A 13,394-nucleotide genomic window follows, 5' to 3' on the forward strand; every position below is an offset into this window, starting at 1 on the left:
GTCATATGAGGCACAACATGGTTCAATGTATTTGACTCGGAACAAACAGAGAGGGAAGACGGATACCCACAATTCTAGCAGTGATTTTGTCAATTGTGTTGTCAATATCACGTGCTGGACGTCCAGTTGCTGTGAAATTCTCACGATAGGAATGGTCTGTGGCAATCACACCGAGCCGAGATTCCTAGGACAAAAGAAGCACACGGGCAGAAATGAGAAACTGGGAGATTTGGAAGGAATGCTACTTTCTCACCCAAATCTAAGTTCCTTGGGGCTGCTGAACTGATGTAATTCTGTTCATCGGATGACACTGCAATGAAGAAACTCGCTACAGAAAGCTAGGAGATAACTGTAGTCACATGAAGCTTACAATGCAATCACAATCTCTAAAAGTCGTTGTCTAAGAGTAGGCTGGTTATAAGCTACCTACAAACCATACAGGGGAGCTGGCTGGGCAAGCACCATTGGAAGGACTCAAGAGCCAGAAATGCTGGATCAAGGCTGTTTAGGCACCATCTGCCAGCCCTATCTATAGTCAAGAGTCTTGCTTTCATGACATAAACTGCAGGAATACTGCAGACAAAATGTACATGTAATATAACACATTTTAACTGAATTATTTTCTCTTGGATGTGGGCAAAGTTTGTTGAAACCAATTCTTTACTTTTTGGCAAAATAATTTACAGGGAAACGGGAGGAATTTATTAATGGAGGGCACTTCGGGGGGCCACTAGGGGGCGCATTGGAAGATGGCTGACAATAACATCTCTCCAACCCACACGAGGTAATTTGGAGGCTATGATGGGGGTAATTAGCCTCCTTAACCCCCCCAGGATTGTGGGGGGGGACGGCCCTTGCCTGCTGTGCCCTATACCACCCCCGAATTTGTGGGGATGGGGGCACTAGGCACAAAGCCCTCCTGTGTGATTTCGGCACTCCTGGACGCCGTCCCTGATTCGCGCCACTAGCTGCAAGAACTTCAAAAGAAACAATTTGGATGAAAGGAATGCACATATTTCAAGAAAGAAGGGGGAGTAAAGACTGCTAACAGAAGAGATCTCTGACAAAACAAGATAAGAATAAAACATGAGAAGACACGCCAAGACAAGGTACGGCAAATGACTGATGGGGGAGGGGGAAAAACTTTCCTTTCTTTCCTTATGTGATTAAACAAGAACCCCCTCCCCGCACGAGTCAGAAATGTCGTTTTAAGGACTTAAGCTGTGGATTTGAGGCTGTGTGGAGATAAACTTTCGAACCAAAGCACCTTTAAAGAAGAGCGTGGAATGTGTAAGAGCTTTGGAATGATGCAGTTAAAAATGCCGTCGCTATATTGGGAAGCTCTGTTGGAGGTCTTGAGTCTGGGAGGAGAAAGAGAGAAATAGAGTTGTTTATATATTGTGGGTTAAACTCCTCAGTGGGACTTAAGAGCGGCAGTTTTACGAGACTACGATAGAAAGAGTGATGTTATCTATGAAGGAGATGATATATGGAAACCATCTCGATTTGAGGATTGGAAGAATGGAAAATTCACACAGGACTATTATTACTATTGGTGTTTATCGGCTTAAGGAGACTATCAGAAGAGATCATAAAGAAAAAAGAGAAAATATATGAACAAGATGTGATGTGGAAACAAGATAAGATGGGATAGAATTATGAACTCTGTTTGGACTGATTTGGACATTAACGTAGCAGCAAGAAGATGATCAGAATTCCCCTTCGGATCTTGAAATATGGGTCCCCCCAACAAAATTTAAAATTCGGCTATGTAATTCGGAATTTATGTGATATGATTTAATTTGATGTGATTGGCCAGTTAATAAAAATTATTTAAAAAAAATAATGGGGGGCACTTGAGCATGTCCACTGAAGCTGATTGTAAACAAAAATCTGACAGTAATGTTTGGCAGGTGCTGTGATCTGATAGGGGTGATGTGGAGCTCTTTGAGAAAATTATGTTCCTTCAGGGAGCCAGATTTCAACCCTGAGGTGAACTAAAACAAACTTCAGATCATAGCTGAGACGAAGAGCATGTTCTAGGACTATCTAGCAGGAAGGTTTTGACTCACTCTTCTTCCAGATCTGGACATACTGAGACTTTACTCATGGTTTCCTAACCCGAAGAGACTGGTTGATCACTGCCAATGCACAAAGTGGTTGTTCAAGGCTTGATACTTGTCCATAACTTCTTAGTAGTAGTTGCTGGTTTTGACTCACCTTACGTAGCTGTCACCTTTTCCTCGCCTGCATTACAGGCAAAAATGACCTCTAATAAAAGCCTTTTCACACATACAAATTGGTGGAGAGAGGAAATGGGTGTGGAATTGTGGACTTAGCTTTCTTCCTCTTCCTTAGCCCTGGCATCAGTGGTAGAACAGAATAATTTCTGGAAATACTGTATTTCCATGGAGATCTAGCAATGCCTCAGAGATTATTAAAATCCAAGGTTTAGAGAGAGGCCTTTCGCCTATCTTCCAGGTCATGGTAGGGATGTTGTGAGCCAAAGGATCAATCAGATTTGCTAAGTAATATCCTGTTTCTGCTTTGATTCTCTCTATTTATGGGCAGCAATTGCTCTAATAGCATCCGTGTGTGTGCATTTCATACCAGATGGTCTGGAGATATGGCAATGGAGAACACTTTGATCCCCAGATGTTTCGCTTCAGCTGCAGCATCTTCCAATCCGCCACAGGGCTCTTTGTAGCCTTCCAAGGGGTGTCCATCTGTCACCACAATCAGGTATTTATTTTCATTCTTATGAGATCCTCTGCAGGGGGAAGAAATCAAACCCACTAGTGCCGCCATACTGTCTCTATAATATGAGAACTCCAGAGCACCAGTCCTAAATGCTTGCACTGGCATAGCCACCTGCTGTACCAATTGTAATGTCTAATTACAGAAAGATATATAGGTTTGCATTTGCCGATGAACCCTACTCAACAAGCAATATGCTAGAAATGTAACAAAACACATTAATAATAATATAATAATAATTTATTATTTATACCCAGCCCATCTGTCTGGGCTTCCCCAACCACTCTGGGCGGCTTCCAAAAGAATATTAAAATACTGTGATACATCAAACATTAAAAGCTTCCCTAAACAGGGCTGCCTTCAGATGTCTTCTAAAAGTCAGATAGTTGTTGTCCTCTTTGACATCTGGTGGGAGGGCGTTCCACAGTGCGGGCGCCACTACCGAGAAGGCCCTCTGCCTGGTTCCCTGTAACTTGGCTTCTCACAGTGAGGGAACCGCCAGAAGGCCCTCGGTGCTGGACCTCAGTGTCTGGGTAGAACGATGGGGGTGGAGACGCTCCTTCAGATATACTGGACCGAGGACGTTTATCATAGAATCATAGAATTGTAGAGTTGGAAGGGACCCCAAGGGTCATGCAGTCTAACCCCCTGCAAGGCAGGAACCTCAACTCAGGACTCAGCTATATTAGTCAAGAAACAGCATTTTGAATGTGTTATAAACATGCAACACCAGATGGCACCAGAGAGCAAAAAAAATTTCTAAGTGCTTTTCCATAGCCTTTTTTCCCCTTTTGTTATAACAATTTAATTTCTGACTTATTTATAGCATCCCCCCCCCCTCCTGGTGTGTATTCTCAACCTCCAAAGAAGGAGAGTCCACAACCTCCCTGAAGAGACTGTTCCACTGTCAAACAGTTTTTCCATATATTTATTCAGAATCTCCTTTCTTGTCATTTTAAACCATTGGTTCAGTTCCTACCCCCCTGGAGCAGGAGAAAACAAGCTGGCTCCTTCTTCCATGTAACAGCCCTTGATATATTTGAAGATGGATCTCTTATCTCCTCTCAATCTCCTCTTTTCCAGGCTAAACATACCCAAAGCACATTTGTTCACACAGGCATTTGGGGGGGGGTCTGTAAATGAGTCTCACTATTTTTGAAAATGTGGCTGAACTGTTTTTTATTGATTCGATGCAATTTGTAATGATGTTTAAATTAAATAGCTTATGATTTTGTTGTGTGCGTTCAACACCCTACAGAATGAGGGGTAAATGTAAACAATGAAGGAAATAAGCAAGCAATAATAAATCTAACTGTGAATATTGTGATCAGAAAGTGCAAATTCTATGACTTAAATAAACTCTTCAAAGTAAATAAGGAGTGCATTTTGTTCTAGTATCAAACTAACTTTTTTTTTAGTTAGAGGGAAAAAAATCCCCCCACACATTAACACCCACAGGTCCTCTCAGAGTCCAGAGAGGTCCAGGCCACTTTCAACATTTGAAACCCCTACTCATAATGAAAATTGAAAATGATGAGTGAACACAATACAATATAATATAATACAAGTCCTCCCATTCAGCAACCAAAAGCTGCTTCTTTCCCTGCTTCCACGTCAGATGAAGAAAGACACATGCTCCTCGTGACAGAAAGCCTGAGAACTAAACGCACAGACTGAAGGGGAGAGAGCTGCACAGTGGAAATGCCTCAGATTCCTGCCTAGTTAGGCTGTGTTCCTTACCCCAAGTACCTGGGAGTAAGCTCCACCCAACTTAATAGGACTTAATTCTGAGTGGAGGAGGTTAGGAATGCACTTTCAAGAGGGTTGCCAGACCCCCAGGACTAACCTGAAGTCTCCAGGTTTGCCTGCCATGCTCCAAGCACCCCAGGTGACAAAGGGAGGGCTAAACTCTCCAAGTGGGTGTGAGCACCTTAAATTATTATTCTTATTGCATGAGGTCTTAGGGGTGGGGTAATATCTATGGTGGGGGACGTGTCCTGCTCTTTCTTTGGTAATTGACCCATCTTTGGTCCCCATCATGCACTCAGTTCTCACCTGTGGCTCCTAGAAGCTGTCCACCTGGGACAGTGGCCGCCCCCCAAGAACAGCTTCCCCTGACCAGCTAAACCAGGTGAGGGCAGCCGATGGGCCTCAAACCCTCAGTGCGTTAGGGACTTGTCTATCCCCTGCCTGCGAAAGAGGCTCTGGCAGACTGAGCGGATGAGACCAACAAAAACAGGAGCAGCAATTTTGGAACAATTCCTGTTGTGCCTTTGTGCATCTTTGTGGGGAACGGGGGCAGAAAGTCGTGGCCGTTTTGGTTTGTCAGTGCAAGTCATTGCGAGGATTGAAACTTTGGTGTGTCCCCCCAGCATGGCTTTGGATTCGAGGTCATAGGTGAGGGGTCCCCCAAAGCAATCCAGAGCAAATACAGGCCTCGAAGCCTTGGCGGGGGCCTCACTTATCCCCCTCCCCTTTTTCAAAAGACCTTTGAGGCAATGAGGGGAAGGGAGAGGGAAAATGGCCTGCATTGCTGCTCCCCTCCTCTTCAAAAGGCCTTCTGGGCAACCAAGTATGCTGACCCCCCCCCCAAACATCCTCAGAAAAGAAGAGAAGAGAGCAAGAGGCAGATAAACCTGACTCCGACTCCAAGCCACCACTTTGGTTCACAGAGTGCCCCCCCCCGCCACAGAGTCCTTAGTAAAGAAGAGTGGAGGGGTTTACGCCACAGCCAATGTATAGGGAGAGACAAGTCATAAACGATTTAAACTCTTTAATACAATCAAAGCTATATCACTTAACCCCCAAGATGTATGTTACCAAATTGCATCTCTTAGAGCAGCTTAACTTTGCAGTTCCAAGCTGTCACATGTTGGTCCAATGTGCATAAAAACAACTTGTGAAGCTTATCAAATACCAAATAATTAATGAGCCCCCCTTTGAACTTGAGGACCAAGCCAAATGTCCCTTGCCACCCTTTAACCAGCCCTACACACACACACACACACACAGAGAGAGAGAGAGAGAGAGAGAGAGAGAGAGAGAGAGAGAGAGACTTGTGTGACAGCTTCTTCCCCACGGTGCAATAAATTTACCTGAGTGCTTCTTATTAAACTATTTTGCTGGGATGGAGGATACTGATTTGATGGGAAAGAGCCTTGTCACTGTGTGTCTGCTCTCTCACACACACCCCGCTGCAAAGGCTCAGGTTGCTGTGAGCTCTTGGTGTAAAGGGCAAAACACCTGCCACTGCCCCACCTCTTCCTTCCCCAACCCAAACAACTATGTGAAAGGGGATGGAGACAGCAAAGCCTCAGAGAGCCAAGGCAGAGCATGCTCATCCCAGTCGACCAGCCCAAGAGCCCCTGGTGGAGAAGGATACTATTTGCAGCATTTCCCAATGCTTGGCAGTACCCCACCCTAAAAAGAAAACGTCCCCTGTCAGGGCTCTGCAAAGTTCTGCTGCTTGGATTTGTGCAGGGACAGGGAGAGGCACAGAGCAGCTGGTTTGGCTCACCAAAGGATGTACCATTGGGGGATGGGGAAGGACATGTTAGGGGACGATCTCAGAGCCTTAATCCAGAGGGAACCCTCTTCAGGCTAGGTTGTCTTGGTGCTGTTCACACGCATTCAAGCTGGGTAGTTGCTCTTGGGCGTAGCCCTGCTCAAACGTGCATGATAGTGCGTGCATTTGTTCCTGTGTGTGCGACACTGATGCACGTCAAGTGTGTGGGAAATCACATCAATAAGAAAGAGCAGAAAGTCTGAAGAGCAAATTAGTATAGGCCCACAAAAGCACACATCTAAAACAAACCTCCTGTTTCCAAGGGGTTTCTCCACACGGCAACAAATTTGGTTTCAAATTCTGCACCAAAATCCAAACGATTTATCACAGGGTTCAATATTTTTGCCTAGTGAAATTGATAGGTGTATATGAACGGGCTGCTGTGGCATCAGGGACCAGCTGCCAAGCCACCAATACTACAGTCCACCGGAAAGGGCCCAGGTACCCCGTCTTCCTCCCACTTTTCCTTTCCTCCGTTGAAGGAATGAGAAAATTAGCGTTCCCACTTACCCGATGAGCAGCTCTTCAATCCCCCTCTTGATGGCACAGTCTGTGTAGGTGCCTTTGCCAATAGACACCACGGAGGAGACCCTGTTCTTCAGGTCTGCTCTCCCTGCAGGCATCCGGCTGAGCTCCTTGATCAGCTGGACTTCATCACTGTAGTGCAAGGCTCCCGCATTCCACACAAGATTCCGGTCGCACCGATAGTATCTATAAAGAAAGAGAACCACCTCCTTAGCTTTGGTGCCCCTTGCATATTTTTTATTTCTATCTGTTTATAGTGTATAAATAGACATATGTCACAATGTACATCTGTGAAAGCTCCATCTGTGAGAGCCAGTGTGGTGTAGTGGTTAGGAGCGGTAGACTCGTAATCTGGTGAACCGGGTTCGATTCCCTGCTCCTCCACATGCAGCTTCTGGGTGACCTTGGGCCAGTCACGCTTCTCTGAAGTCTCTCAGCCTCACTCACCTCACAGAGTGTTTGTTGTGGGGGAGGAAGGGAAAGGAGATTGTTAGTCACTTTGAGTCTCCTTCGGGTAGTGATAAAGCAGGATATCAAATCCAAACTCTTCTCTTCTTCTTCTCCCCACAGCATCCTGTACCAGCTGGTCCGGCCCACCCATGAGGTGGACTGGGGCAGCCTCCTGCTGCCACCAGAGAAGCAAGGAGGAGCAGAAGTGGCTCGCAGATCCACTCCAAGATCTTGCAGGGGAACAGCACCTTTCCATTTCACCTCAGGTGGCAATACCGGATGGGCTGCCAAGTGTCCCAGGATGCCCTGGGAGCAGGATGGACGGATGGTGTCTGCTGTTGCTCCCCTTCCTTCCTTCCTTCCTTCCTTCCTTCCTTCCTTCCTTCCTGTTGTTGTTGCTGTTGTTGTTGTTGTTGTTGTTGTTGACTTACATACCAGAAATGAGAGGCTGCATGATTCTGTCTCTTGCCATGAGGCACATAAGGCTGCTGCTTGCAGGTGTGGGGTTGTGGTTATTTGAATTTATATGCCGCCCTATACCCAGACATCTCAGGGTGGTTCACAGAATAAAATCAAAATATAAAACCACAAAATACATAATCAAAATAAAAACAACAACCCAATAACGCCCCTGACACCTCAAGGATACTGCTGTAGGGTGGAGCACATGAGGGTGTTTTGCATATCTGCTCTCATAACAAATCAGCACTGATTCAGCTAAAGAGCAAAAGCTAGATTTTTTTTTGTCTTGGTTATCTTGCTATCTTAGTCATCTTAGTTCCTTCTCCTATGCCGTTGATAGCAGCTTGATACAGATGTTTAGCTTTCTCCATAAGTGGAGCAGAAGTGGAGCTCTGGCGCAGCTGCATCAAGTGGGGTCGGCCAACTGGCTCTGGTGCAGCTGGGGAAAGACGTCCCTTCTTCCTCTGCTGGGCCCACTGGCTGCTAGGGCTCACCCACAGTTGAAGCCATGGGGCATGGTTTGGGGAACTGGCCAGGGGGGAGACTTTGTCCCTCTGGTCCGCTCTCTGGCTATAGAAGCCATGGCACCCAGGCCGCAGCTCAGTTGTCGCTGGTTTCCCTGCCCGCCCTCCCTGCTCCTTATGTGGTGGGGCTGCCCGAGGGCAAGCAGGCAGCTCCCACAGAGGACCTTGCCATGGAAACCTTTATTCGCCAGCTTTGGGGCCAGGGAAGAATTTGCCTTCAGACAAATTGGGCCTGTCTGGGGGTTTTGCCTGCCTCGTAGTCATTGTCACAAGTTGATGGGGACAAGGCTGGGTCCTTAGTCTAAATAGCCAAGGGGTGGGGTCTCTCTCCAAAGGATCAGGGGATCCCCTTAAAGGGATCCAGGGAGGTGATCTGTCTGGACACCCCAGATGAGGGAGGGGGGATGGGTCATGCCACCCCCAAAAATCGTGATGGGGGGGAGTTGCCCTGATTTGATGTACATCATAGGGCGATCCTTAACTTTGGGTAATCTTGCCAAATAATCAACCGGCAGACAGGTCAGTTGATTCAGGATACACCCCCCAATGTCTGCGCCAAAACCTTCTAATGTCTGTAATTAATAAAATTGTGGCCTGTTTAAATCATGGTTGGTTGTCCTGCAGGTATTGCAACTTTACCCTGCCTTGGCTCCACCACCAGTGGTTCCACTCCACCTGGAAATGCCACTTATCACCACAATAGCAAAACATCAACTTGTGTTTCATCAGCGCGCACAAAGGCAAGGTAAGGAAAACAAGTTCAGCTCTACTTAAATATGAAAGAAGCATTCCGCCCCCCCCCCCCCGCCATTGGTCTGCCCAAACATAAAACAAGACCAGGAATTTTGAAAAGGAATACCACTACCACCTGCAGTTTAGAGCAGGAGACTGCAGAACATTCTTCTCCATATGAAATGCAGCAGGAATTTTGAACAATGATTAGGAAAATGCACATAAAATGCATGCTTTTCAAATGAAGTTACTACTCTTACTGTGTAAAAATGTGCCTTGAATGTTTAGAACAAGACAAAAGACCGTATCGGATGTTTGTTGTAGGATTACCAGGGCAGTTCATGCAACATTTACCTGTCAGTTAACTTATCAAGGAATCGGTTGGTGAATGCTTTAACTTGATCCACCAGGGCCCCAAAAGGCTTTTCTCTTAAGGCAACACTCTCAGAGGTATCCAAGACGAAAAACAGATCCACAGGACAATCTGTTCAAAATCAGAAAGAGGAAGTTGAAAAAGAACACTTTTTATAATACAAGATTCTCCAGAAAGTCTGCAATACTTCATGATGAAGTACACCTGAGAGGGTCTTTTTTGATGGAGGGATAGCATTGCAGTGTAGTACCTATGCGACATAGAGCCCATCCAGACAACCTCTTTATTGTGCATCCATGATCATTTGTGATCATGATGCTATGCAGGGATGGAGTGTCATACAAGACCCTTCTTTCCACACTGATGGGGCAGTCACACGGCTTCCTTTCTAGTCAGTGCATATTTAGGAACTTCCTGCTGAAATCCCATCGCTTTGTGCCACAAATGTTCAGGTTGACTTTTGCCCTTCTTTCAGTGCCCCTCTCGACAGCAAGAATGTGGTGGTATTAGGCAGCATCACAGAACAAGATAAAGCAGAATAAATCCACTGCTGATGCACGATTATTGTGCCCAGAGCATGTGGCAGAAGATGCCCACAAGAGAACAGCAGTCCAGAGGAGCCAGAGCTGTAGTCCTACCCCTGGGTTTCTCCATCTGCTTCCCTCCACCTGCACAGGGCTCTACTGTCAGAGGGGGGTCCTGCTGCAGCTGTGGAAAGCATGGCGGCTTCTGCCCACAGTGTTTCCCCAAGCCGCAGCCTATTGTGGGGCCCCCGAACAGTGTGTTATGGGGGTAGGATGGAGCACGGACAGCCATGGAGCCGTCAGATCCTGAAGAAGGGCCTGGTCTGGGCTCCCCTGTGGTGCCAGACTGGATCTGGGGCAGAAAAGGGAGGTGTAAATGCCCCCACGCTCCATCCTGGCAGGCAAGAGTCTGTATATCTCCCTATTGCCTCTTAGGACTGCTGTGTAAGAGTGCTATCCTCTGCCTGTTTACTTGGAAGTAAGCCACACTGAATGCAGTGGCCTTAGCTACTGGGACTGTAGCCTAAGCTGCAGATGAGGAGCTCCTGTCTCTGCTTGGATCAGCCTACTATACTTTAGAGTGAGAGCTCTTTGGGGACTATTAACTTGCTGATGAAGAAATATCATTGAAACAGTTCGTTATCCTGGAAGAAGTGTTCTGTTTGCTGCACCACCCGGCTCCAGTTCATTCTCCACCAAACCTTGATATAGATATAAGCTGTGAGAAGGCTTTCTGCCTCAACTTCAGTGTTTCTTTGTGGCCACACACCATTCTAAGAATTCCTGTTGATGGAATATTTATTTGGCTTCTATTAGTCCGTGACTTCTTGCACGTATTATGTGGCTTTTGTTTATGAATTTGTTTATGAATTAAGAAACAACTGATAGTGTTTCATAAATATCGCCAATACATTATTAGCTCGCGTGTTGTCTTTTGTTGATCCAGTGGCATAGCGTGGGTTGTCAGCACCCGGGGCAAGGCAAGTAATTTGCGCCCCCTAACCCGTGGATTTGCGCCCCCTAACCCTAACCCCCAGATGTTGCGCCCGGTGCGGCCGGCCCCCCCTGCACCCCCCACGCTACGCCACTGTGTTGATCTGCTTGGAGCTCAGCTGGTGGCGGGAGGCACAAAGCTCTCGCATAGCCTCATACATCCCCACCCTCTGAATATGGAGTTAAAAGAAAGGATTAACCTTCCAAGGACCTTATCACAAGATAAGGGACATGAAACTCTTTAAATAGTGCTACGTAAATGCTCAGTATTATTATTAAACTAATTTAAATGACTCAATATATATAAATAAAACGAGGCATGTGGGCCACAGTGCAGAGGCCTTCACACCCAAACAGGAATTGGACCTTGTGCTTCTCTACTATCACCCTGCCACTCCCCCCCCCAACATGGCAACCCACTTCTGAAATTCCAATGAGTCCATAGGAGCCAACTTCTAGGGGCAGAGTTCCCTTCTCACCCCAATAAAATATTTGAGGGGGCTGCCCCCCCCCCAAGTTGATGAGCATCAAATGGTGTGTATGCGTCACGTCTTGTGATCAATTATGTGGGACTGGGCTTACCTCCCCCCCCCCCCGTATTTTATTCAAGTTGACACCCCTGAATGAGCCTCAACAGCAGTCTCTGGCCTGGAAATCTGCGAGCTAAGAAAAGAAGGTCCCTCTGGGTGGCTTTAGTCACAAGGTTTAGAACCCTCTAAAAATTATTACTTATGGTTTTGGAATATCATCTACAATATCCATATATTGCAGATGCCAGAAACTGTCACTAGCCTTGGGCATCTGGATTATCTTTGTAGAGATCTTCATGTGGAGAAAGGGGTCAGGATTGCATCTCAATCCCTTCCCCTTGCCATGCCTGACCTTTCTGCTCTCAGGATATCTGCACAGTGGGCCTGTGGGGGGTTGCGTGCCAATGGAGAGCATAAGTTGCACATCCAAAGCCAGCTCCCTTATTAGAGGATGCACACATAAGCCTCTGTGCCCACGTCACTCAAATACACGGATGTCAGAGACAGGACCAACAGGTGTGATGCTGCACACACATATACACACATAAACACAGTTGATATTTAGTTGAAAGCCTCTGCTCAAGAGCATTCCTTTAAGAGGGAAACTAAAGAAAAATGAACGCAGCCTGAGACAGTAAAATGAGCCACTACTTCTTCTTCCTAATATAAAAAGATTATTACATTAAGAATATCTGCTATGTCAAAAGTACATATAAAGCACCCTTCTTTTCTTTTTTTCTTCCGAAGCTTTTTTCTTCTTCTTTTGGCCATTTTTTGGTATTCATTTTCATTTCATTTTTAACATGAGTATTTATCTCCAAAGCTGAATGCTCACTACACTAGAGACACTACTTAAAGCTCTTTCTTCATCAAAAAGTGGGGCTATAATCCTCAGATATCCCTTAATGAGTTCTTCAAAACAAAGAAGGAATAAAAGTTTGTAATTTTTGAAAAAGTTAGCAAAATCTGGTGACTTCCATAATGGCTTATTAGTCACCGTATTATTGGGACATACAGGCTTGGCTTGTACTGCAACTCAGCACAGAAAAAAATCTCTGACAAGAAAACATATGTACTGTATGATTGCTACCCCTTGCTTGCATATACTGCTGTCCTATTACTGATTTTCATATTTGTATAAGTCAGACAAACTTAAAAGTTAGCATAAAAGTTAACGCCCAAACTCTGAAGTGAAATAACACAACAGATGCTTCATCAGATCATGGACTGATAGTTGTTTCATTTCAATGTAGTAAGAAGGCAGTAAGCATAAGCGAGGAGAAGACAACACACTGTGAAAATATCTTCTTACCTTGAAATGTTGCTGCACCATTGGAGACTGCTGTTACTTGAGCAAGAACTGTTCTCAAAAGAAAGCAGCCCTGAAATAGGAAGACTGGGAAAAAGTAAGCGAACTTCATCTTGGAAGGATTGTAGTTATCATTTACTGAGACTTGAGGACAAATTTAAGGAAAAAAGAGAGGGAGCCTAGAACTCAGAGGGTGACAATTATCACCTAGTTTGCAATTATTATTAAGTTTCTGCTCTGTCCCTGAGTTTCCAGAGAGTGGAAGGAGAAAGGAAGGGAATTAAGACGAGGAGGCGGCTTGGATTTGCAGGAGCTGGAGCTCTCTTCCAGGAGGGAGGGAACATAACAGTAGTGTCAGATTCGGCTGAACTGCAGCACTAGCTAGTGAGTCATGAAACACACCAGCCCATTTTGAAGTCTCCCTTCTCCGAGTTCAGTTTTGCCACTGCCTTCTTCAAATATGGCTGTGCTCCTCATACTAAAACGTAATTTAGCTCCATTACAAAATTATTGCTATCTGTCCTCATATGCTTGCAACTGATTAATGACTTACAATGCAGCAACACGTTAATTCATGTTTTTGTATAACGGCTGACTCTAGTGTCCAATGAAATATTCAGGATATAAAGGGGATGTTTAGATGGCTAACA

At 45.6% G+C, this 13,394-nt stretch overlaps 1 protein-coding gene across 1 annotated transcript in view; it reads right to left on the reverse strand.

The window, feature by feature from the left end:
- The window catches only part of COL6A1 (collagen type VI alpha 1 chain), a 53,228-nt gene extending 40,100 nt beyond the window's left edge, over nucleotides 1–13,128 (reverse strand). Inside the window, exons 1-5 of the mRNA XM_053362548.1 lie at nucleotides 12,748–13,128; nucleotides 9,370–9,499; nucleotides 6,833–7,033; nucleotides 2,611–2,770; nucleotides 71–184 (exon numbers count right to left, since the gene is read on the reverse strand). Of these exons, the coding sequence (XP_053218523.1) occupies nucleotides 71–184; nucleotides 2,611–2,770; nucleotides 6,833–7,033; nucleotides 9,370–9,499; nucleotides 12,748–12,856 (714 nt within the window). The 5' untranslated portion in view covers nucleotides 12,857–13,128. The remainder of the gene's footprint in view (nucleotides 1–70; nucleotides 185–2,610; nucleotides 2,771–6,832; nucleotides 7,034–9,369; nucleotides 9,500–12,747) is intronic.
- Between the last annotated feature and the right edge of the window lie 266 nt (nucleotides 13,129–13,394).

This window comes from Podarcis raffonei, chromosome 1 (genome assembly GCF_027172205.1).
Source record: "Podarcis raffonei isolate rPodRaf1 chromosome 1, rPodRaf1.pri, whole genome shotgun sequence".
NCBI lineage: Eukaryota > Metazoa > Chordata > Lepidosauria > Squamata > Lacertidae > Podarcis > Podarcis raffonei.